This window comes from Vitis vinifera, chromosome 9 (genome assembly GCF_030704535.1).
Source record: "Vitis vinifera cultivar Pinot Noir 40024 chromosome 9, ASM3070453v1".
Taxonomy (NCBI): Eukaryota; Viridiplantae; Streptophyta; class Magnoliopsida; order Vitales; family Vitaceae; genus Vitis; species Vitis vinifera.
The window spans coordinates 3,719,513-3,741,793 of NC_081813.1; the positions used below are offsets into that span (position 1 = coordinate 3,719,513).

General features: G+C 33.9%; 3 protein-coding genes across 4 annotated transcripts; 1 reads left to right on the forward strand and 2 right to left on the reverse strand.

Moving 5' to 3' along the window:
• Positions 1 to 9,870, reverse strand: LOC100266864 (uncharacterized). 2 transcript variants are annotated; one of them, XM_002278973.4, is made up of 14 exons: positions 9,744 to 9,870; positions 9,381 to 9,429; positions 8,815 to 8,959; positions 7,957 to 8,225; positions 7,202 to 7,239; positions 7,045 to 7,124; positions 4,542 to 4,609; positions 3,662 to 3,968; positions 2,970 to 3,082; positions 2,826 to 2,891; positions 2,376 to 2,466; positions 2,168 to 2,235; positions 626 to 663; positions 1 to 490 (listed from the first exon to the last, which is right to left on the reverse strand). In XM_002278973.4, the coding sequence occupies exons 1-14, from the start codon at positions 9,767 to 9,769 to the stop codon at positions 304 to 306; spliced, it is 1,545 nt and encodes a 514-aa protein (XP_002279009.2). In that variant the 5' UTR covers positions 9,770 to 9,870; the 3' UTR covers positions 1 to 303. The 2 variants fall into 2 exon arrangements, with proteins under 2 accessions (XP_002279009.2, XP_019077958.1); XM_019222413.2 differs by lacking the exon at positions 9,381 to 9,429 and having other exon boundaries at positions 9,744 to 9,852.
• A 1,993-nt stretch (positions 9,871 to 11,863) lies between these two features.
• LOC100256579 (protein JINGUBANG) lies at positions 11,864 to 14,970 on the reverse strand. Its single transcript, XM_002279003.5, has 2 exons — positions 14,127 to 14,970; positions 11,864 to 12,820 (listed from the first exon to the last, which is right to left on the reverse strand). The coding sequence occupies exons 1-2, from the start codon at positions 14,706 to 14,708 to the stop codon at positions 12,119 to 12,121; spliced, it is 1,284 nt and encodes a 427-aa protein (XP_002279039.1). The 5' UTR covers positions 14,709 to 14,970; the 3' UTR covers positions 11,864 to 12,118.
• A 1,844-nt stretch (positions 14,971 to 16,814) lies between these two features.
• LOC100258278 (uncharacterized) lies at positions 16,815 to 20,943 on the forward strand. Its single transcript, XM_002284236.4, has 4 exons — positions 16,815 to 17,305; positions 18,586 to 19,030; positions 19,154 to 19,269; positions 20,355 to 20,943. The coding sequence occupies exons 1-4, from the start codon at positions 17,002 to 17,004 to the stop codon at positions 20,774 to 20,776; spliced, it is 1,287 nt and encodes a 428-aa protein (XP_002284272.1). The 5' UTR covers positions 16,815 to 17,001; the 3' UTR covers positions 20,777 to 20,943.
• The last annotated feature ends 1,338 nt before the right edge of the window (positions 20,944 to 22,281 follow it).

Consider the following 22,281-nt stretch of genomic DNA (forward strand, 5'->3'; position numbering starts at 1 on the left):
TAACCAATAGAAAAGGACTGCTTTGGATTGAACACTATTAAATGAACTTTACAAAAGTTGCTTGGCAACCCAGTAATGAAAGAAGAAAAAAAAAAAAAAAAAGAATATATTTTAGCACTCACTGAGTACAAATGGTACAAATGATGGAAAATTAAAAAAACAGCAGCAAAACCGAACTCTACTTGAACATAACTAAAATTATGACTGAAGTTATACTTGGCTTATCCATTTATTCAATTTTCTACAAATAAAAAAAAAGGGGGGGGTAATGAATGCAAACCGGTGAATCTTCAATACCAAAACTCAATCAACTTGCATGTTTTCGGGAAATGGAATTGAAGCACAACAATGATAGTATCCGTTTTCATCAAACACAAACCTCTGTGAAAGATGAGCCTCACGGATAATATAGTCTCCCCACTCCTCAGATCCATATTGCTTGAAAATGCCACGTGCATCAAAGGAATCAGATTTTCTTGTCTTCTTCTTCCTGAATAAGTACAGTTTTGTATAATTAGTTACACCAGTGGTAAAGAGAAACCAGATGCAACAAGTAGACAGACAGCACATGGGGAAAAAGTAATACGATAAAGAACCACAGAAGAAACAGGAAAGAGAATTACACCTTTTCCTGTGCCTCGCATTCATGACAGTGGCATGCAACTGCATTTCAAGGAAACAACAAAGCCTCAGTATTGGTATTTGTGACACCAAACTGAAGATCTATCCACAAAAGAAGTAAAATGAAGCAGAAGGCAAAACCACAGCAAGACTTGAGTGATCTGGTAGTAAACAGGCTTGCAGAGGTGCAATTTAAGTGGTAGACACCCTTGGAGTAATATGCTTGATACAAAACTTTTATCACAAGAGATTGAATAGTTTTGACATACAATGCAGGTAATGAATCATTTCTAAAGATACAGGGAGGTTAAAGTCATAATTTATTTCCAATCTGCCTCCAACAGAAAGCTAAAAATTTCTTTCTTTCATGCTTTCTTTGAAGGCATAAAATGGGCTTATAGTTGGCCATGCTATACAATCCCTAACCAAAAGTACAATTTTGATGCTACACCCAAATATACAATAATCACAACTGAACCACAGAATCAGTGTTTCAAAACCAATTAGTCCCACACAAAGTACAAACAGCTATTTAATATATGTAGAAAAGATGGTTGAGAGTAGGATACACAAGAATATTATTTCCAATCAAGCAATCCTTTCACTACATATGTAACAGTTTAGAGAGGTGCCTTAAAACCTGAAATCACCTATTGGGTTGACCAGGTCAAATTAGATAAGCCTGGTTAAATAAAGAATCTTATAAAATCTTTGTTTTCTGAGTAAGGCCATATTGGAATAAATAGTTCAAATTTTTATTAAAAAGTCTTCCATTTGTTCTTTTCTAAATATTTCCAGGATCATAGATCATCCAGTTAGGCCAGTTCACTGATGCATTCAGACCTTGATCTCCATCAGTTTTTTTCCCCCTTTTATTTTATTTTATTTTGTCCTGGCAGGCAAACAGAGAAATATTTATGAAAGGCACCAATCAAAAAGAGGGAGTGTGACATAGGTACATTGGTAGCACATAAAGCACACCCAAAAGGAAAAAAAAAAAGAAGAAAAAAGGCAATTTAGTAACCTAAGACTCTCCCTAAACTATGACCCACAACAATGATGGTTCAATAAAAGTCTGAGGTTCAAATTAAAAGGCAAACCAGATGAGCATCTTAAGATGCACTAACTTTAAATGATATAGAAAGAACCTATTATAACATGAACTGCAAGGAAAAAGATCAGACTTTGAAATTCAGGGTATGGACCTAAATGCAAAAAATGTAAAGCTTGAATTGAAAAGAGAATGAGAATAAAAATGTGCAAACCATAAACAAATTGAAATTTTAGACCACCTAAGGTAAGATCAACACTATAGACCAAGTCATGAAGCAAGAAATTAAAGAACAAAAAAGTAACTATTCAGGAAAAAAAATTGCACCACAAAACTTCATAGAGACTCTTAAGAGCAAACAAGGAGTGTTATAATAAGCAAGATGTTAACAACTCCAAAAACAGCATTACGATGCCATCAAAACAAAGTGAAACATTATAATATAGGAGGACTAATTAATAAGAAATGGATATAATCAAAAAGCATATGTTATACCTTCAACTTTTGTCCTCTGTCTTTATCAAGAACAAGACCAGCTTCAACATATGCATCGATAATGACTTCTAAGAAAGCTAAAGAAATTCTGAAGTATAAATAAGAATAAGACATACAACCTAGTTTTATGATACAGATGCAGCATCTCTCTTTTTCCTAGAGCAGGAGAAGTCAAAGAAATAACTAGATGCTAAGTAATATAGGATACGACAGGCAAGTAAAAGTCGGTCCTCACTGCCAATTTCCACAACAGGAGCATAGAGAACACGGGCTTTGGACAGAGAACCTCTCATACAATCCTGCAAGGACATAAAGGATATTGTCCTTAATAGTTATCATGCATGTGGTAATTAGTCAATAAACAAAATGATAAATATCCTAGAGAAATAGGAGTCCATGCACATGCAAAATGATGAAAAAGCCCTCATCCAAAACTAAATAACATAACCCATGATATTACATGAAAAGTGATAGGGTATACATTGATCCAGCTACCCATGTTATGCTATTCCAACCATGAAAACTAATCACAGCACAGAAAAGAACCAGATTAATGTCAAGGTCTAAAGTTCCTAAGATTCTAACTGGACTACTGTACATCTTCTTGTATTCAAGTACAGATCTTCTAAGCAGTGCTTTAACTTAAAAAATATCTTACCAGCCCCTTCAGCCTTATAGAGACAGGCCGATCATCCAGGGCCTCCATTACTTTTGAGGAGATATTCTGGACAGAACCATAACAAAATTTAGCATCAAGCAGCAACAATCTCACCCACTACCATTTGATGTATTGAAAATTTACCTGCAAAACCTTTGCAGCTGCATCAACTCTCTCCTTGTTCCACAGCTTCAGCATGAGTACAGTTAGGTGAAACGTTTTTGGTTTAATAAATATGGATTTTTCAATTCCCAATTCTGTTGAGTGAAAAATACTTAGGTCAGCTTTGGTTTGTTTTCATTTTTGTTTTTTATTTTCAAAAGAGGAGAAAAAAGAAGAAAGAGAAGCTCAAAACAAATACAAACAAGTGAATTTCAATGTTCATAGGAGGATCACTTATGAAAAAAATAATAATGATTACTCACGATAATGTATCCAACTAAAATAACTAAGTAAACTGACCACCAAATGACTTATAAGTAGCAAATGGAATTCAGCATCCAGAAGAAAAAAAAAACCTAATAAAAGAATTAATCCTGATAATGTACCCAACTACAAGAACTAGGTAAACTCACAAACAAACAACTGTGAGGAAAAACACTAGCAATGAGCCACCATCACACCTTGTCGTACTATGCCCCAAACCCCTGCTCCTCCCCCCCCCCCCCCCCCCCCCCAACACAAAACGTCTTTAAGCCATTGCATCCCACATAAATTATAATAACTTTACCAAATGAAACAGAAATTTAGCAGTGGTCCATCACTTGGCAGACAGCTGCTCCACAATATTAAATTGTAAATTTCCTTAAAACCAAAGAATATAATTGCTTTCATACCAGAAGGGGCTGAAGGCTTCGATGTTTTAGGTGGGTAACTTCTAAGAGATATGTTAGTTATGTCCACTTTAACATGTTTGCTATCATCTTCAACTTTAAGTTCAACTGCAACATCAAGTTGTCTGTCTAATTGTTGGTCTTCATCATCTGAAGTCTCTTCATTTGATTCACTATCCAGATTCTCATCTTTGCATGGATTTCCCAGTATGGAGTTCTGAAAACTGACAAGCTTATCAACCAGTTCAGGGTATATAGCCAATGGAAGTGATATGAAGTGAGAGTAGTCAAGATTTGGGCTTTTAACCACCTGTAATGGAAAACGTATATTTGTAAATTATATGCTTAACAGTGCATGTTATGTAGAAAACAAGAGATCTATCCTAAAAGGGAGAATTTCAACAAGGACCACATATAGAAGTAAATAAGAATAAGCTCTAAAATACACAAAATAAAAATGACAACACATACGTCAAACCCAAGTGCATGACATGAATATTCAAGAAGCCAAAGAAAAAAAGGGGGGAAAGAAAGGAAACAAATCTGCATGAGAGAAAGAACAAAAGGAATATTTGCTATTCTATGCCAAACTAGGCTTCATTTCCACACATTTCATGTGACATTTTTCCTTGATAAGCAATAGTTAAGGCATTTAATGCCACCATAGAGTTCCTCTTTGATATTGCTTCACATTCTCTGTATGACAGAAATCATAATCCACTGAGCATCAAATAATGAAAGCTTGAAAGTGGAAAATAGCTTTCCCATTTGAATCAGGATTTTTGTGCAATGATGTAGTTTGTTTATACAAGCTTATAAAACAATGTGTTCATTTACACAAACCACAAGGAATTTTTAAAATTTGCATTGATCAATAACTGACCTCGTCAATTATAACCTGTATTTTCTCTGAGGCTCTATTTATACCTTCAATAGAATCGCCTTCAATGACTGCAAAAAAAAAAAAAATGACCTTAAGAAAGTTACTCCAACTTTGAACATTAAACCCATCAACCTTTAGATAGCAGATCAAAAATTTTAGTTGAATGTAGAAAGCCATATACAGCCAAGAACATGAAATATAAAGCATGCAGGCAGAATCAGACACACACTCCATAACTGGATGTCTCGTGCAAGGCCTCAAAGAGTAATGATTGTTTCAGCTTGCAGGATAACTCTTCAATGCTCAAATATAGTTCATTACATGTATTTTATAAAGTGAGGATAAATCTCAAATTAGATGAGCATTTACTTATTTATACACATCTTTTTTTACTCTTTTTAGTCTTTAAATAATGCAGAACAATGAAGTAAGGAATGTGTATTAAAAATTTTGCAGACTATTTATGTTTTTTCTTATATGCATGAAGATATATTAAGAATGATAATGAGGAGCAAACTGTGAGTGTTTAGCTAGGTTGGCAATTCCGGACAAAATTCCTAAGTGTCTCTTAACTCGATTTTTCCAATCCTTCTACGGACTACTTGGCTAATGGAGATCAATTTGTTGAATTTGCCAAAAGACCAAGGTTTGTAGTTGAGGTTGGAGTTGGATGGATTTGAATCAACCATTGTATTTAAATGTTGTTTTTTACTTAAAATATTTTTTAAGGAGTTAGGAAGGTTTAGGAAGCATTTTTTTTTTTTTTTTACTAAGTGTTCAAAATGCCCTGTTCCAGGATCGATTTAGCTTTAGGTCGGATCGATCCAACTTACACTTTTTTTATGAAATCTCATCTATTAGATCAAGGGCTTCCTTCATTTAAAAACCCAAAACTTGTTTCCTGTGTTGTAAAGAGAGACACAATAGTAGCCATCCCCTTTGGTTATCCTCTCATTTCCTATTTTGGGGTGTTTGGTTGCCAAGAAAATCCAACTTTCCTATTATTTTCCAAACTGTTTTCAATGGATTTTCTTGAGAAAAAAATGGGTTGATTCCTTATTTCATTCATCTCTCAATTTCTAATCTATTTGGGTTTGGGTAAAAACTCAATTTCTTCTTGTGTGGATTCAAGAAGAGGTCAAGATTGAGCTTGGTGTGGACTCCAAGTGTGCTCCAGAAGAAGAAGGTGAGAAGCTGAAAGTGGAAGGTACTAGTCAAGTGGTCCAGGAAGGATTGGTAGACTTGAACTAGGTAAAACCTTGTATTCAGTTTCTCTTCTTCATAGTGGACGTTTTCGATTGGTTGTAGGCCCATGATTTTTTATCTCTTCGAAGGTTTTCCACGTTAAAATTTGGTGTCATTGTCTCTTTCTCTCATTCTCTACTCTTTGATTTATTTTCAGTTTTTGATATCATTGGTTACTTGGGCATATATGTCGAATGAAAGAAAAATGAGTTGAAATAGGTGTGATTATTCATTGGATATCTTGAATAATTTTTCTATTCATTTTGGTTAATGATATCTTGTAGTAAATGGAAATGAGTTTAAGGAGAGAATTGTCTTATGAATTAATTTTGAGGAGTCTTGAAGCATTTGCATGTGAATTGCATTTATAAATTGTTAGGAGAGTGTTGTTGCATTCATACTTGCTTGTGAATTTTATGCTTTGTTGAAAAGTTGTTGGAAGATAAGTGTATGGACATTGAGAAATTGTAAGGTTGGGTAATTTTTGTTGGGAGATTTTTTAAAATTGTTCAACAACACCTATTCACCCCCTCCCCCCCCACCCCCTCTAGGTGTAGTCCATTATTGAGATTCACCTTTCACAAACCATTGTTCACAATAAGTACACAGAAAAGAATACAGCAAACAAAAAGGGCACTAAGCAAGTGCTCAAGAAAGGGGGCCCACCTAGGTATACAGGACGTGAACAAGGAGCAACTGGAACCCAAACAGGAAATTTTTTTTTTTAAAAATGCACACCACTCCTCAATAGAGAGTTTAAACCAACCTATTTGTAATAATAACCTAACAGAGAGAGGCTCCCTTCCCATCAACCACTCAAACAGAATTTCATAAAGAAATCTTCCAGCTTCAGAAGCTACCCCTTCAAAATCCTTTGACTCTGCTCTTTCCACAAACTCTTAAGATACTCAAAGGGCTCCCTTTCCATGCTTTGGATATTAATAGGTTTAGCTTGATTTTGTATTGAAGTGACTAAGATAGTGACCCTGAAACCAAAGCCCTAGGCCACTGTTATAGGCAGTTGTTATAAATGTTTCCCTAGATCAGGCAGACAGCAATGAGAGGGAATGGAAGAAAGGTAACAAACCTAGGACAGGATTTAGAAAATAAATAAATAAAAACAAAATCCCCTAAGACTTTGAAAAAAGTATAGAACCTAGGCTACATCAATTGAACAAGATTGAAGTTTTAAACCAACAATTCAAATAGAATCCACATACAAGGTAAATATTACTTATCAAAGCACCAAACAACATACCAATAGAATCCTCCTTCTTTGATGATGGAAATATAATTGTAACTCCCATCTCCTCTTCAATGTTTTTCTGTGTAGAACCTCTGATGGGTAAAGTTAAAATATAAGTACATAACCATAAATTTTTATTCTAAAAGAGATCACTTGCAGAATGTCGTACCCTTTTCCTTTGATGAATCGCATTAAGGAAGCACCTACCTGCATAGAAAACATAAAAAGTGAGGAAATAGATTTTTTTTTTTAGGAACAAAAAAAAAAAAAAAGGCAACAAAGGCAGAGTGATCAGTAAGGTTGCAAGAAATAGGGATGACAAAGGTATCCAGATAGAGAAGAGGAGCGTTATAGTCAACAGAACAGTAAAGGAGGGTAACTTAAAGGGCTAAGTAGTAAACTGGAAGATGCATCCTATTTGATACCAGATCTACCCTAACTCATATACTACAGATTCACTAATGTTGCATATATAAGATTTCAATTATGGCAACAGCATTAACTCATACATTGATAACTTGTAACAGGAAAGGCTATCCAACTTTTCAGAATAAAAGAATGAGTGATAACTCATAACTAGTGATTCTGCATAAGTCAAATACAGAAATAGGAGAAAAAAGACAGAATACAATCATAGCTTGCAAAAGGTATCACTCCTCAGAGCACATCTTGAAAAGCCCTCCTGTTTGATAAAACAAAATAAAGTGCACATGAAATGATACGCTCATTTTGGTGCAATGATTAACTATCATCAGCAAGCATGATTCAGAAAAAAGAAATGCATTGCAAGGCCCGATATTGTAGTTGAATACCTATGCAATAATTAGCAGAAATTAGCTCATGACTATCATGCAAATGAGACCCGATAAACAGAACTATTCATGAACAGGATAAAATTCACAGGATTCAATGAGCAAATCTTACCTCAACTGAAATTGAATGCTTTAAATCAGAAAGTATCGGTTCTTCTTCTATAGCTTTATTTTCATCTTTATCCTGCAAGGCCCTGGAACTAGTAACTGAGTCAGCTATTTCATTTACAGCTTCAGCATCCTCATTGACACATTGAACATTTGAAACACAGCTGGATGTGTTGTAGTGCACTTCTTGACTTTGACTTCCTTCTTCTAACTTGTCAACAAGAACTTCATGCTGACTTTCACATTCAACCTTCACATCCTTCTCAAAGCACTCTGCAAATTGAAGACAAACTAATTGTGGGCAAGGCTGGATTTTTAATTAGATGAACACAATATTCAATTAGTTGGATTACAGTCTATCAGAACTATCAACCCCATGATGAGAGAAGATCAACTGAAAATTTAAAAAACATAATACAATTGCAGAAAAAGAGAACTACATATACTGCTCTGCATCTAAACCTATTAAACAAGAATTAAAATTCCCAATTGGAACACAGAAATATTTAAAGACATCCATGAGTTGATTAAGACAAGGTCATGAAGGTTTCTAGTTTCATTACTGGAAAAGCTATAAACGAAGATGAACTTTTGGTTCATCAAAAGCAGCAAATATTCTTCCCACTTTTGCTTGAGTTGCATAAGACAAATCCGAAGATTAAGAAACAAAAGAAATACAATGTCCTGAAGGTGTCAGATAACTAATCAAGTATTCTTAACCACAGTTGCTAGGTTATACCTAGTTGATGCTATTCTAATATGCATATGCATGTACCTTTGCTTTGAAAGAAAATAAAGAAGAAGAGAAAGAATAAGTAATAACTAATAAGGTAATGGTATTGCAAATACAAAGGAAATCAACCTTCATAGGAACTTGCTTGTGTACATACAGGCCTCCATACCCGATTAACAGTTCTTCGCTTTTTATTCTGATCAATAGCACCTTGCATGCCTTTTGCCCCACTCATTTTCCTGTTATATCTCAAACCATGATAGTGACAGTGTCCCTGCGGTGTCGGGTGTCTCAAAGATTAAGCAAACACCCAACTTGAACAAGCTTCAAAGCAGCAATAATAAGTTCACATTCATTCAAATACAGTGAAATTTTCAATAAATCATTTCGAGGTTCAAAACATTTCTGAGCATTAAAAGAATCCATAAAACCATAATATAAATATTTAAAACACTTGTTCAAAGAGAAGGATAGGGAGGACTTCTTCTGTGTTTCTAAGATTCTCAAAATTCTTTATTTCACCAAACAACAGATATTTCTCAACAATTCTTAACCCAATACAGTTACTTCAATGGAGTTCACAATGAATTAAAAAATAAAAATAAAAATAAATTTGTATGAAATATATACAAACTCAGAATCATTTTTCACTAGGAACTCAGACACTAAAGCAAAACAATGTAAAAGCTCCAAACCTGAAGAAAGTAATCTACAGCACTCGAAAATTTCCCAACACGATCGACTCTGCAGAGGCAATTGCAGAACGTAATTGAAACCATTTTCTTCCCAAATAAAAACGATAAAAACAGAAAATTTTCAGGTTTCGCAGCTTGAACTGAAATGGTTCAGCAGGAAACTTCCACTACAAAGCCAAATGTTATCACATTTGAGAATCAGTAGAAACATGGGGCTGAGCAAAAGTGAAATTTCTAAAGCTTTCAGGGTCGGAATTTGGGGAAATTCAGGACGATTAATAAATTGAAATTGATGAAACCAAAAACCTAGTACGAGAAGAGAGATATTTAATTGATGAAGAAGTGGGGTTTGAAGTAGGGTACCTGAAGAGAGACCTGCAAGCAATCATTCGTGTCTCTGCTGCTTCTCCTTCAGGCTTTTGGGTCCAATCTCTGCTCTACAGTATCGCCTTCAACGGATTGCCGCTGAAAAAATAAAAACAAAATATAATAAGAAATTTATCGCACAAAATATGTTAATTGAATGATATTTTTAGAAAATTAATTATTTAAAAAAAAATAAAAAATAAAAAATAAAAGGTATTTATATGTTTAAAGAAAAAAATTTTTATCAAATGATATTAAAAAAATTAAAATTAATTAAAATTGTATATATTTCAAATTATTTAATCTTTATTTCAAATAATTAAAATAAACTAAATATATATATATATATATATATAATTTATTAACTTAACAATTAAAATAAATAATATATATATATATATATATATATATATAATTTATTAACTTTAAATCCATATTTTATTTTCTCCACTTTTTCCATTCATCCACTTTTTCTTTTTATTTTTCATCTCAACATTTTTCCTCATGTTAAATATAATCGACTAATATTTTGACATGAGAAATAGGCATTGATATTAAATAAGAAATAATATTGCATATCATATTTATTAAATTAGATTGTTTAGACAGAAATTTTGGTATTTAGAAAAGTATGAACAAAAAAATTATGGGGAAAAAATAGAATATTATAATGTTTAATTTTAGATGGAAAAATAATTCGAATAAAAATTCATATTAAAATTAATAATTCATGGGGTATAATTTTGTGGTAATATTATTTTATAAAAAAAATATTTTCCACTTCATTTACCTTGATCTTCACAATTTAAAAGACGATAACAAAATTATTTTTTGAATTTCGATGACAATTAAGGATTATAAATTATTTATTTTCAAATGAACTTGTTGAATAACGAAAATGAAGGATAGATAATGAAAATATTTTTTTTGTTTTGAAAGTTAATGGAGGACATAAAATAACTTTGTTCCGAGGCAAAAAAACGTTTATATTATAAATACATTTGAATATATAAAATTTTCATTTTTTTTGTTTTTTTGGGATGAAAATCAATATTACAAATCTTTTTTTCTTTTTTTTTTCCACAAAGAGGATGAAAATCAATATTGCAAAAAGTAGTATGGGAGTTCACAAATATCCACAATGGAGGGGCTCCTAATTTTCTTCTTTCCTCCTTTCTTTTGTGACCCAAAAACTCTTACAAATAATGATTCCATACTTTGCCCAGAAGCCAACCAACAGTCTTATCAGAAGGCAAAGAATACACCGCCACCCCCACCACCACTATCACCCTTTCCCAATCCAAAAAAGAAAGGAACCTAGTCAACCTAGTCAAAATTGAAAACCCCTTGGTTCATGTTCCTCCCTCACTGACTCACCCATCTCATCTGATCATGCGTAGTCATGGTCTGCATAGGAGGACTTATCTTTGGCTGCAAACGGCCTCACTCGGCCGCCGCCTACTTCCTCTCGGCCCTTGTGGTCATCAGCATTGTTGTGGGTCTACGTATTCTTTGCTACACCATATATCGCTTGTTGAATTCTGATCATCAACAACCCCCAGGTGACCATCACCACCAGAGTACTTCCCATGATGGGGTGGAGATGCAGGCTAATAGATTTTGCTCTAGGAGAGCTTCCCCAGACACCAAGTTTGTGGCTCTAGGTGGAGATGGTGGAGATGGTGATTCGTCTTTTCTTGTTCTACATTCAGAGTTTCAGGGCACCCAATTATGATTGTTGAATTGCTTTCTTATTTTCTTGCTTGGTCTAGAAGTTCTGCTTTGATTTGATTTCTATTTTATTCAATTTAAATACTATCTGTATCTTTGATTTATCCATATTTTTTACATACGGAGAAGAAGGTTGAATGTTGGACAATTATTATTTTTGTGTCTCTAATCAGCTAAGCATAAGAAATGGGTGTTGAAGGTTAACATAAAATAACTAGACAAAGTTAGAAAAAAGTTTCGGGAAATAATATATGAATAAGTTTCTCTTAATCTTATACAATTGGTAATGAGTGTTTAAAATGGTATAAGCCCATCTAACCCTTCGGGGATATTTGTCTATTTGGTCCGTAATTCTATAAGACACAATGAAGACATTGGATCTATACGAGAGGGAATTATTATAATATATTGAAAAAAAGTTTCTAATGCTATTTATTTGAGTTTTTTTTTAACTTTATAGACAGTTTTAAAACTGTTTGGAGCGGTTTCATGAACCCTAACAAAGACAAAAAAAAGTCTCAAGGTATAAGAACATAGAAAGGTGAACTACTAGTACTACAAGCTTGAAAAGCTCATATTTCACATAATAATACACTGTACAATTGTAACACAAATCTTCAGTCCGTTAGACCTCAAAATACTCAGCCATTCTGTGGAGAACGCCTCCCTGCATTGCCCTTGGGGCTAACATGCCACACCTTTAGGATGCCATCAAGGCTTCCAGTGCAAATGCTGCAGCCATCCTCACCATCATCCCTAGCACGTGCTGGCAAAACGGAAACACACCTAACAGGACCTCTGTGACCTTGCAACACTGCTAGGCACTTGTGCTGACCATCCTGCTCTCTAGTCCAAACCCTACATGTAGAGTCAGCTGAGCCACTTATAACATAATTGGACACACTGGCTAAGCACATCACCGCATGAGTGTGGCCCTGGAGGGCACCACCATACTGCAACTGGCCTGAGAACCAGCCCTTGTGCCAGTAATGTATGTAGCCATCAGTGCAGCCACCATACAAGACTGCCCCATCACCAGTTAGGCTCAGAGTCTTCACGGGCGAGTTCTTGGCAGGGAGGGTGACAGTGAGGGAATGAGGCCTATCCCCGCTGCAAAAATTGCGCCGCCAGACTCTCACCGTGGCATCATCGGAGGCAGTGTAGAGGACTCCATCATCAGCCACCACAATGGCATTGACTGGGTCAGTGTGGGCTTGGATGGTCTCAATGCATTTGTGGTCTGAAATCCTCCATACTTTCACTGTTTTATCAAGGGAAGCTGAGTACAAAATATCATCAGATATGTTGATTGCCAGAGATGTTATAGCCCCCATATGTTTCATCTGTTCAATGGACCTTGAAGATTCAGTTATACTCATCTTTAAATAGTAAGACAACATAAAAGGAAGGCTTTTCTATACAAAGATTTAATGGAGATGAATGAGCTAAAGTTTGATGCAACATCTTTATAGAACCAATGAAGAAGATGGATGAAAGGTAAGAGTAGCTATAAATAAGAGGTTGGTGTGTCTCCATTATAAGGCTGAAGAACTCTTACATGCAGCATTAAGTGGAGCCCTGCAGCTCAAGGATAAAACATTAAGTAGTTATAATTGAGACAGTTGAATCCATTAACGGCTTCCTTATATTGCTTCAACTAATATCACCCAATTCTCACTACAAATTTCATAAAATCTAATGCACCAATCCAACAACAAATATGAAAAGCTTCTGCAATTAATCCCCCACATTTAATTACTATGAACAAGAGTTGGGTATGCATTATATGCTAGTTAGGTCAAGAAATTGGTGGAAAGTTCACTCCTTTTGATCCCAGAGGGTATCTAGACATGCCTTTTTTAAAAAGAAAATTTTAACTACTAATATAGTACCTCTTGTCCTTTACAATCTATATAATAAAATTTAAGTCATTATATAAAGATATAAATAAACGAGACTAAAAATAAATTAATAAAGTCAAACTATAAAAGAATAGAATCAAAGCATAAAACAATGAGCCGTAATTTTGATATAAAACAATAAGTCTAAATTATACATGTAACACATTATGATTGAATTCGCTTTCTAATAAATACTGATTTCTAATGGGATGGTTCCAAAAATACTTCTCAAATGTCCTAAGAAGTCTTCCATTGGATAATAAAAGTAATAGGTGGGTTAGATTTGCTTTTAATAGCTTGGAATCTAAATTTAATTTGCCTTGAATTAAAGCTATCCTATCAAAAATTGAACAGTAGTGTCCCTCCTTAAATTTTTTTATTAGTGATGAAATTAAAACCATATATTATATCTCTATTCAAATTTTGCTTAAGTGTGGACCTCCTTGCATAGAGCCCTTAATCCTTAGCATGCTTTAGGACATTTTGAGTAGGTATAAGAGTAATTAGTTTCCAGTTTCGATCAAACAAATCCAATCACTCACGATTCTCAATTCTTCATGCCAACGTTAAACATGAAGATTGAGACCCATCATGGGCTCATGCAGTGACTGGTTTCAATCATCACGACCTGAGTCGTGTTTATGGCTTCAGCTACCACTTTTTTTTTTTTAATACAAATAAATGTCAAATCTCTCTTTTTTTGGTAAAGGGAAAAGAAAGAATTGAAGAGGCATTAATGCAGCATTACCATCTTGTCTTTGCCGGAGATGTAGCCCCGGACATAGATTCCAGTCCTGGGAATAGTGGCCAATCGGACATGCTTGGGAGCTCCGTCCCAAGTCCGGCGCCAGACCCTAATCTTGGCGTCAGCATAGGCTGCATAAACCCTGTCATTGGAAACCTCAAGTGCAACCACCATGCAGGCCTTGGTCTTGAGCTGGCCGCACTCGGTGAACTCCGGCAGCTTCCACACCCTCACGAGATTGGTCTCGGAGCCGGTGTAGACGAGGCCGTTGGAGGCTGCTATGGAGAGGATCTGCCCGTCTTTTTTGAGGACAGAAGAGACGCACCTGTGGGAGGTGGGTAGGTGGTCATGATCGAGCTTGAGCTTGGTGGGGGCGAAGGAGTGGCGGGGAGATGAAGGGAGAGAGGCGGTGTGGTGGCATGGGGAGGAGAGGGAGCCGGAGCTGAGGCGAGATGGGGTGTGGGGAAGCTCTGAGAAGGAGGGTTCCTTGGTGGAGATGCTTCTGAGGAACCTGTTGTGGGTTTCATCTCTTATTGCAAAGGAAGGACATTGAGGGGAGTTGGGGGAATCTATTGATGAACCCATTTCAATTTTCTCACTCTTTCTCTCTCTTTCTCAGTGTGTTTGAGGGAAAAATTGGGGTTGGAATGGGGTGTAAGTGTGTTAGAACTCAGAACTACAATGTATTGATCCAAGTTAATGCCATTGGGACACTGTTTAAATGCGGACCGTTCGAAGGCTTTAAGTGTTTGGACCAAACATGTGGAGCTCATCTTAGACTTGGTGGATTGGCATTCACTTTCCATTCATTCATGGGATGTTGTTGGGTTCCAAGGGCTGAATTATGAGGTTCATACCTTTAGGTTGCTCTGCCAAAACTTTACATGAAGACCTACCCTAGTGCAATTTTTGAACCGAGTCTAACGTCCTCATGATACTTTGTATGTGGGTGGGTGTGGTATTCAAATAACCAAGCCCAAGCCCCAAGTCCGAAGTTTGGGCTACGCATCCTTTGCCTTGCCCGAAAGCTAGTTTGGGTCTGGTTGAGCATGAATCAGGGGTGATGAGTTAGACACGAAAGCTAGTTTAATCTTTTTTCAATGTAGGATTTCGCCATCAATCATACCTCATATAGACACGAAATTCGCATTGTATTACGAAATTACTTAAATAAATATCTTTTATGAGACCAAATAGATAAAATCTCACTCTAAAGTTGGAGATCGTCATTAATATTATTTTATAACAATTTGCTTCCCCAATATAAATATTATTTGAACCTATAAACTCTTATAACTTATGATACGTTTACAAGGTTAAAAGGATTCTATACATAGATAGTGTTACAAATTTATTTCATTATCTAATGTCAAATATCTTATATCTAACTAAACATCTAAATCAACTTTTTTTTCATTATAAACTTTGTTCGGTTTTGATTTAACTATAAGTTGACTATATTGGTTTGACCAATTTTTTCTACAAAAATTAACATAATCATACCTCTTTGTACCCTTATATATATAGGTATAGTATATATGTTGGTGTTGGTTAGTCGGTTCGTTTAGGTTTATTTGTGTGTATATGATGTTGATGAGAACATGTTTTATTTTTACTTTTTTTTATGATGATATAGGTTTTATGGTTGAGTTTTGTTTGCATTGGGGAAGTCGTCTATTTGAATAAAGGAGTTTAACCATATAAAGTCATGACCCAAAGGGATGAGTTTAAGTAAATGAAAGATTGAAAGAATCAATCCAATTTGTCTCTTGCATAGATTAGTTTACTTCGAGCCTAATTAACATTTGCACCTTTCCTTAAGTTTGTGTAATACAAAATTGTCCTAAACTAGGAATTATTTTAAAACTATCATAAAAAATTGTATATCACCATATTTAGAAATGTAACTGCTAGATGAGTTTAGGACAAATCACTTTAACCTTGATTATTTACACTTTATTTTTAATTTTAATTTGAAAAACATAATTTCAATAGGGACACTATAAGTTTTTTTATTTTAAAAAATCAATAATATTAAAAATAAATATAATTTATAAATAAATAAATATTATAATTTTTATATATATTTTATTTTATGTGTTGAAAGGGGAAAAATAAAAAATTAAATTGTTTTTTACTTTATTGTATATGAGTGGAGTGGGAAAAGCTAATAATCGAACTTTTCCAAATTTTTTTAAAAACTCTCTAAACCATTCCTAACCCGTACATGTTCTTCTCAGATTTATTTGGTTAGGGGTAATATCCATGAATTTATCTTCTTTTTTTTTTTTTTCAAAAAATCTAATGTTTTGTTTTTTAATTGAATGCATGAGTGAAGTTCTAATTTAAAAATAAATAGATAAATTTATACCAAATAACAAATAAGTAAAAAAAAATTATCAACACTATAAAAATATTCAGAATGCGTTTGATCATGATTTTGAAAAAAAATTATAATATTTTTAATACTTAAAAAATAATAATTTTTAAGTATTAAAATTACTTCTCAGAAAATATATTTAATAGTGATTCTAAAAAATATTTTAAATTTTTTTAACATTCTAATTATAAAAATTTCAAATATTAGAAAAATTAAAAATATTTATTAAAATTCACTCTTAATTAGTTATATTTTATTATTATTATTATTATTATTAATTTGATAATGACAAAAATTAAATAAGAAAATCCACAGCAAAAACTAAAAGGGCAATTTACAAATTCTAATTTCCTAATAGAATCCAAAAGTTGAGAGGGTAGATCTCAAGGTGAGGGAAGCTCTCTAGGCCTCAACATCTCGATCATATGACTTCACTCACTGTCCAACCCAGTTTCCAACTCTACTTTGCTTGCAATTCCAAGACTTCTCCGAGCAAAAATGCTTGAGAGAATGCTCTCAGCGCGTAGACCGCCGCTTCACAGCGACGAAGGAGAGGTTGAAGACGACGAGTCCAAGACCCGAAAGCACATCTCTTTTGCCATTAGGGTTTCCACCTATTTGACCCGACTGGGTTACCTGTTGCCTTGTCTCCTCCTTGGTGTTGTCCTCTCCTGCATCATCCTGGTTTCCACCTGGTCCCGGAGACTGGCGTGTGCGCCATCGAGTGACGCCGCTTCTCGATTCAGCTTCTTTGGCTTCGACGGCCCCGACTCAGATTTCGGATCCCTTGGCGTTCCCTGGTGTATGGATTTGTTTATTTGTTTATTTTTTCTGTTTAGTTGATGGGAAAATGTGGGGGTTGGGAAATTTTTTGGTGGGTGTTTATTATGGGGAAAAGGTTATGCGAATGGGAAATAATTAAATCTTGGGTTGGGTTTATTTAGATTTTTTGTGTGGTGGGTTGTTATTGTCTGATTGAGATCTATGAAAATTTTGTTGTGTGGTTGATGGGAAAATGATGGAAAAGGAAAGAAAGTGAATTGTTTTGGAGTAATTCTTTTTGGTCTAGGCTGATCTGTTGCTGATGAGAAAATTTAGGGGAAAGTAAACAAGATTATATTTTCTAAGTTTTTTTTCTCCTTTTAGTCTCCAGAAAACGAAAAGCAAATGCCATAACCTGAATAGTTGCATAAGGCTCAATTAAGTGGAGTTTCGTGTTCTAAATATTGGAGAATAGAAAAGTCTAAGTTTGATTAATGTTCTTAGTTTGCCCATTCCTCAGCAAACAACGAGAGGAGATTAGTATACCCTTGGAGTTGAGTTTTTAAGTTTTCGTTGTTGTTTTAACGTTTTCCCTACCATTTCCACCATTTCAGGCCATTATAAGCATTTTGTTGCAGATGGGTTTCTTTAGAGGAGTATAAATTCTTGGATTTTCGTGATATTGGACTAGCTTTTTAGGCATTTGAACAATATTGTTGATTTATTCTTGTTTTCCACATTTTTTTATATTATACAATCAAAACTCAAGTATTGCAGATAACTGGGAAGTCCCAAATTACTTAAATTTACCCCAAATATTTATGGAATGGCAACATGACCTTATTTACTTCTTAAAAGGCATGATTCTTATTCTTAAATCTGTACATGATTCTCTGAATCACATCCATTTTTGCGTTAACTGTCTTCCACACTCTAATTATTTATGGCTGATACAAATTTGTTAACATACTTCTCTCTAGTATTCTTTGATTTTTGCTATTGCCAAAATTTTGTTCTTGTTAAACTAGATTAGCAACTGGTTATCTAATCTTCTCCTGGAATTTCTCTCTGGTTGTTTTCTCTACATCCCAAGTTTCCTTGTGAGGATTTAGTTTAATATTTACACTTTTTATAATTGCCCATATTTCTTTCCCTTTTTACTTGCTTGCTTGGTGGTTTTGCTTTATTACATTGTAGAATTGGGTAGTCATAAATCAGATCTTAATGAAAACTAGTCTCACTTTGAAATCTGTAACTTGTGTCTGTAATAATTAGTTCTTACAGTCTATGCCCATTTTAATTTTTATCCTTGGTCAAAAGGCAGATCGAAACATGGTAAAACAGTGCAGTGGACATCCAAGGATTTACTCAAGGGCTTGGAAGAGTTTGTACCAATATATGAAATGCGGCCTATTAAAAATAACATGTATGGTATGGGTTTTGACCACAGCTTTGGGCTTTGGTTCATGGCTCAATGGCTGAAGCCAGACTTGATGATTGAGAGCGGTGCATTCAAAGGGCATTCCACTTGGATTTTGCGGCAAGCAATGCCAGATACTCGGATTGTGTCACTTTCACCCCGGCATCCAGAGAAATACTTGAAGAAGGGGCCTGCTTATGTTGATGGGAATTGCACATACTTTGCTGGCAAGGATTTTGTGGATTTTGGAAGTGTTGATTGGCGGAGTGTGATGAAGCAACATGGGATTACCGATCTCAGTCGGGTTCTTATCTTTTTTGATGACCATCAAAATGAATTAAAAAGGTATTGGAGTAAATGAAATTTTTTATTCTTGTTCCTTCATATATTACTTATGCTCCTTGCATGAATTACATTCCAGTATAATTGCTAATTCATGATTTTTCATATTCATGCTTTGATGGGCAGAATAAAGCAGGCTCTGAAAGCTGGATTCCAGCATCTGATTTTTGAGGATAACTATGATACCGGAACTGGAGACCATTATTCCTTGAGGCAAATTTGTGATCAATTCTATATTAGAGGTGCCTGCTCTCCCACTTCGCCTTTTATTTTTTTAGTACATATTGGAATCATAAATCCCTAGCATTTTATAATACTCTAATGTTCTTGCATTGTCCAAAGCAAGGAATTTTCACTTTCTTCTGGAAAGAAATTGTTTTAGGAGTGTTAATGGCTAACATTAGTAAAGAGTCAAGTTTTGATGAAACCAAGCAACAGTATGTTATGGTTGTGGAGTTTATACAAAATGATATTAATAATGAATTACTGTAATACCATTATTTGTGCTCTAGCAAAAAAAGATGGGCTCTACTACAGGAACAAAGTTTTGTCTCAGCTACTTAGAGTTGGAAAAACTAATCCTTTTTTATGATTATTTTGCTTTATTTGCAGTATATCTACTGCAAAGTCATAGGAAATGACATACTTTTTGGTACCCTCGCATCCTATTTTTTACTTCCCCTTGTTGTAGGATCTTAGACTGAACCACATGCTTCCTCGTTAGCAGTCATTATTATTTGTTGCATAAGAAAATCATTTCACTTGAATTCCTTGCATCTTTTGCCTGGGTAATTTGATTAAGGTAAAACAATGTAATTAAACTTTTAGGCCTTTTGTTGATTAACTCATTTGTTCATAATCAATATAAAATAATGATGGATAATGTTGATGATCGGTGTACTCCTATTGTGATCGGAAGTTCACTTTTCCTGCACCAGTTGCCAAAGTTGGTCACAGTAAATCTATTTTTACATCCATTTGTCTTATAGAACCAATAAGATGCTCTGTTTCTGAAAAAAAATAAAAAAATAGAGATGGTAAACATCTTTTGTTCTCTGCATTAGTCCCTAAAAGAATGATGATTAAATAAAATAGTAGGAAGTTCTTTGCTTGTATTTTGAAAATCCATGTGTAAGTTGATATTTCTTATGGGATTGCATCTTGAAGTCCTGGTTTACATTTAGTTTTGATGATATAGACTACTGACCCACACTGAAATTCTTATTCCATTAGTTGAAGAAAGGTCATTGGTGAATCGACTAGGTTTTACTTCAAATCTTGTAAGTTTACAGATTCACTTCATTTTGTGATGGGCTTTTTAATTCAGGAGGTGGGCATAGTTGCTTTAGAGATAGTGATGAAGCCAGGGAGAGAGCAAAAAGGAAGAAATTTTGGGAGAAGGCGGTGGACACCGACGAACTATGTGGGGCGGGTGAAGAATGGTGGGGGGTTAGAGGACAAATGAGGGACAACTTCAACCACAGCAACAAGGATATTTCCTACACAGAACATTTTATGAACAGCAGATTTGTGGAATCAGTGCTTGATGTCTACTGGGAACTCCCTCCAGTGGCTGGTCCTTCACTCACCCATCAGTCAAGATACGACCCAGCTCGGGTATCCAGCCCCATTGTTGAAGATGGCAGGTTTGGGTTGTTCCGGAGGCTGGGTTTAGGTAGACTTGAACCTTTTGTATTTAATGGATACACTCAGATGGTATATCTTCAAATATCTGAACAAGAATCTTAAAACCATGCTCAGAATAGATGCAAAATGTTTTGTTGTTTAGTTCTCCACTTCCTGGAACCTTGAGATTTGTTTATATGGTTCTTTAGTTTGGTGATACTTGATTTTTTTTCCATTCAGCTTCCTGTGACATTCTGAATGAACACAATTTAATGATTTTTTACTGTCAATTGCATCTGCAGAAATTCTCATTCCCTTTACTGTAATTTTATTGAACTAATGAAAAGTTGAAAACTAGAACATTCAATCCTTCATCAGTTGGTATATGTGAGATTTTTAATTATTTTATTTGTATTTTCTCTCATTCTGCCACTCAGTAAGAAATGATTAGAACTTGTCTAGTACTGTTTTTTAAAATTGTTATAAAAAACAATTTTGGAGGATAATTTTTTAAACTATCTGTCAGTTATTTTCAAAATTTTACTTGAAACCCAAATGTAAAAAATATTTTTTTAATTTATTATACATGTAAATACTAAATTTATATACAATAATATTAAAGTTTTAAAGTTTTCATATTTTCAGTTAAACAACCATTTTGTGTTTTAAGGAACAAAAAATTATTTTCAATAAAAATTCTTTATATTTTCTTATTACTTATTTAAGGGCATTTATGTAAAAAAAATGTTAAAAAACTTGAAATATTCTTATAATATTTTTATATTTTCAAATATTTCTTAAAATAATTTTTTTATATAATATTTTATTTTCAATCATTCTTTATATTTATAAAAAAAAAAATTATTCAAATAGATTCTTAAAAAATACCTTACATCTTAAAATAAATTCTTGAAAAAAAAAAAACTATGTCCTACGAAAAAAGATTTCCAAACATTGCTATGTTATGATTCTCAAAAAGTGCTAAAAAAATCTATTAAAAATATAGTAAAAAAAAAAGTCAAATTTATTTAAATTAATAAAAAATTTATATAAAAAGGAAACTTACATATTTTTAAATTATTTAATTTTTATATAATAGAATTAAATAAATAAAATAATTTTAAAATAAAATATAAAAATTTATTAACTTTAAATCTATTCTTTTAATTACTATCACTCTTTCTTTTCTACTACTTTTCTTCTCCATTTTCTTTCCCTCGCATTTTCCTCAAACTTTCCCAAAACCAAACATAGCTTTCAAAACATGCTCATTTTACCTCAAACTTCCCCAAAACCAAACATGATCTTCCAAAACATGCTCTTGGTTTCCCTTTTTCCTAGCCCGTAGTTTCCTTTCTCCTATGAGATGGTCTGCTGAGGAATTTGTGATGAGATCATTCAAGACTAGACATTTCTGAAGAATGAAGAAATGGTCTATACACACACACATACAAATCCAAACCTATTTAAACATCAAACATCACATAAGACAAGTTTAAGTGTGGGACTATCTAATAGCAAAATGAAAAGTTCTGTTTTTTCAAAAATGAAAATAATTTGAGAAAAATTATTTCCTATTTATGATACCAAACAGGACTTTAAAAACACCCCATCTTTATTTTATTTTA

Coding starts and splice junctions, on each gene's coding strand:
- LOC100266864 (XM_002278973.4), bottom strand. CDS start 9,769: ATGATTGCTTGCAGGTCTCTCTTCAG. Junction 7,125..7,201: donor CGATTCATCAAAGGAAAAGG/GTACGACATTCT, acceptor TTTACCCATCAG/AGGTTCTACACAGAAAAACA. Junction 3,083..3,661: donor GAAGCCTTCAGCCCCTTCTG/GTATGAAAGCAA, acceptor TTCACTCAACAG/AATTGGGAATTGAAAAATCC.
- LOC100256579 (XM_002279003.5), bottom strand. CDS start 14,708: ATGGGTTCATCAATAGATTCCCCCAACTCCCCTCAATGTCCTTCCTTT. Junction 12,821..14,126: donor TCTCCGGCAAAGACAAGATG/GTAATGCTGCAT, acceptor TCCATTGAACAG/ATGAAACATATGGGGGCTAT.
- LOC100258278 (XM_002284236.4), top strand. CDS start 17,002: ATGCTTGAGAGAATGCTCTCAGCGCGTAGACCGCCGCTTCACAGCGAC. Junction 19,031..19,153: donor CATCAAAATGAATTAAAAAG/GTATTGGAGTAA, acceptor TTTGATGGGCAG/AATAAAGCAGGCTCTGAAAG. Junction 19,270..20,354: donor TGATCAATTCTATATTAGAG/GTGCCTGCTCTC, acceptor TTTTTAATTCAG/GAGGTGGGCATAGTTGCTTT.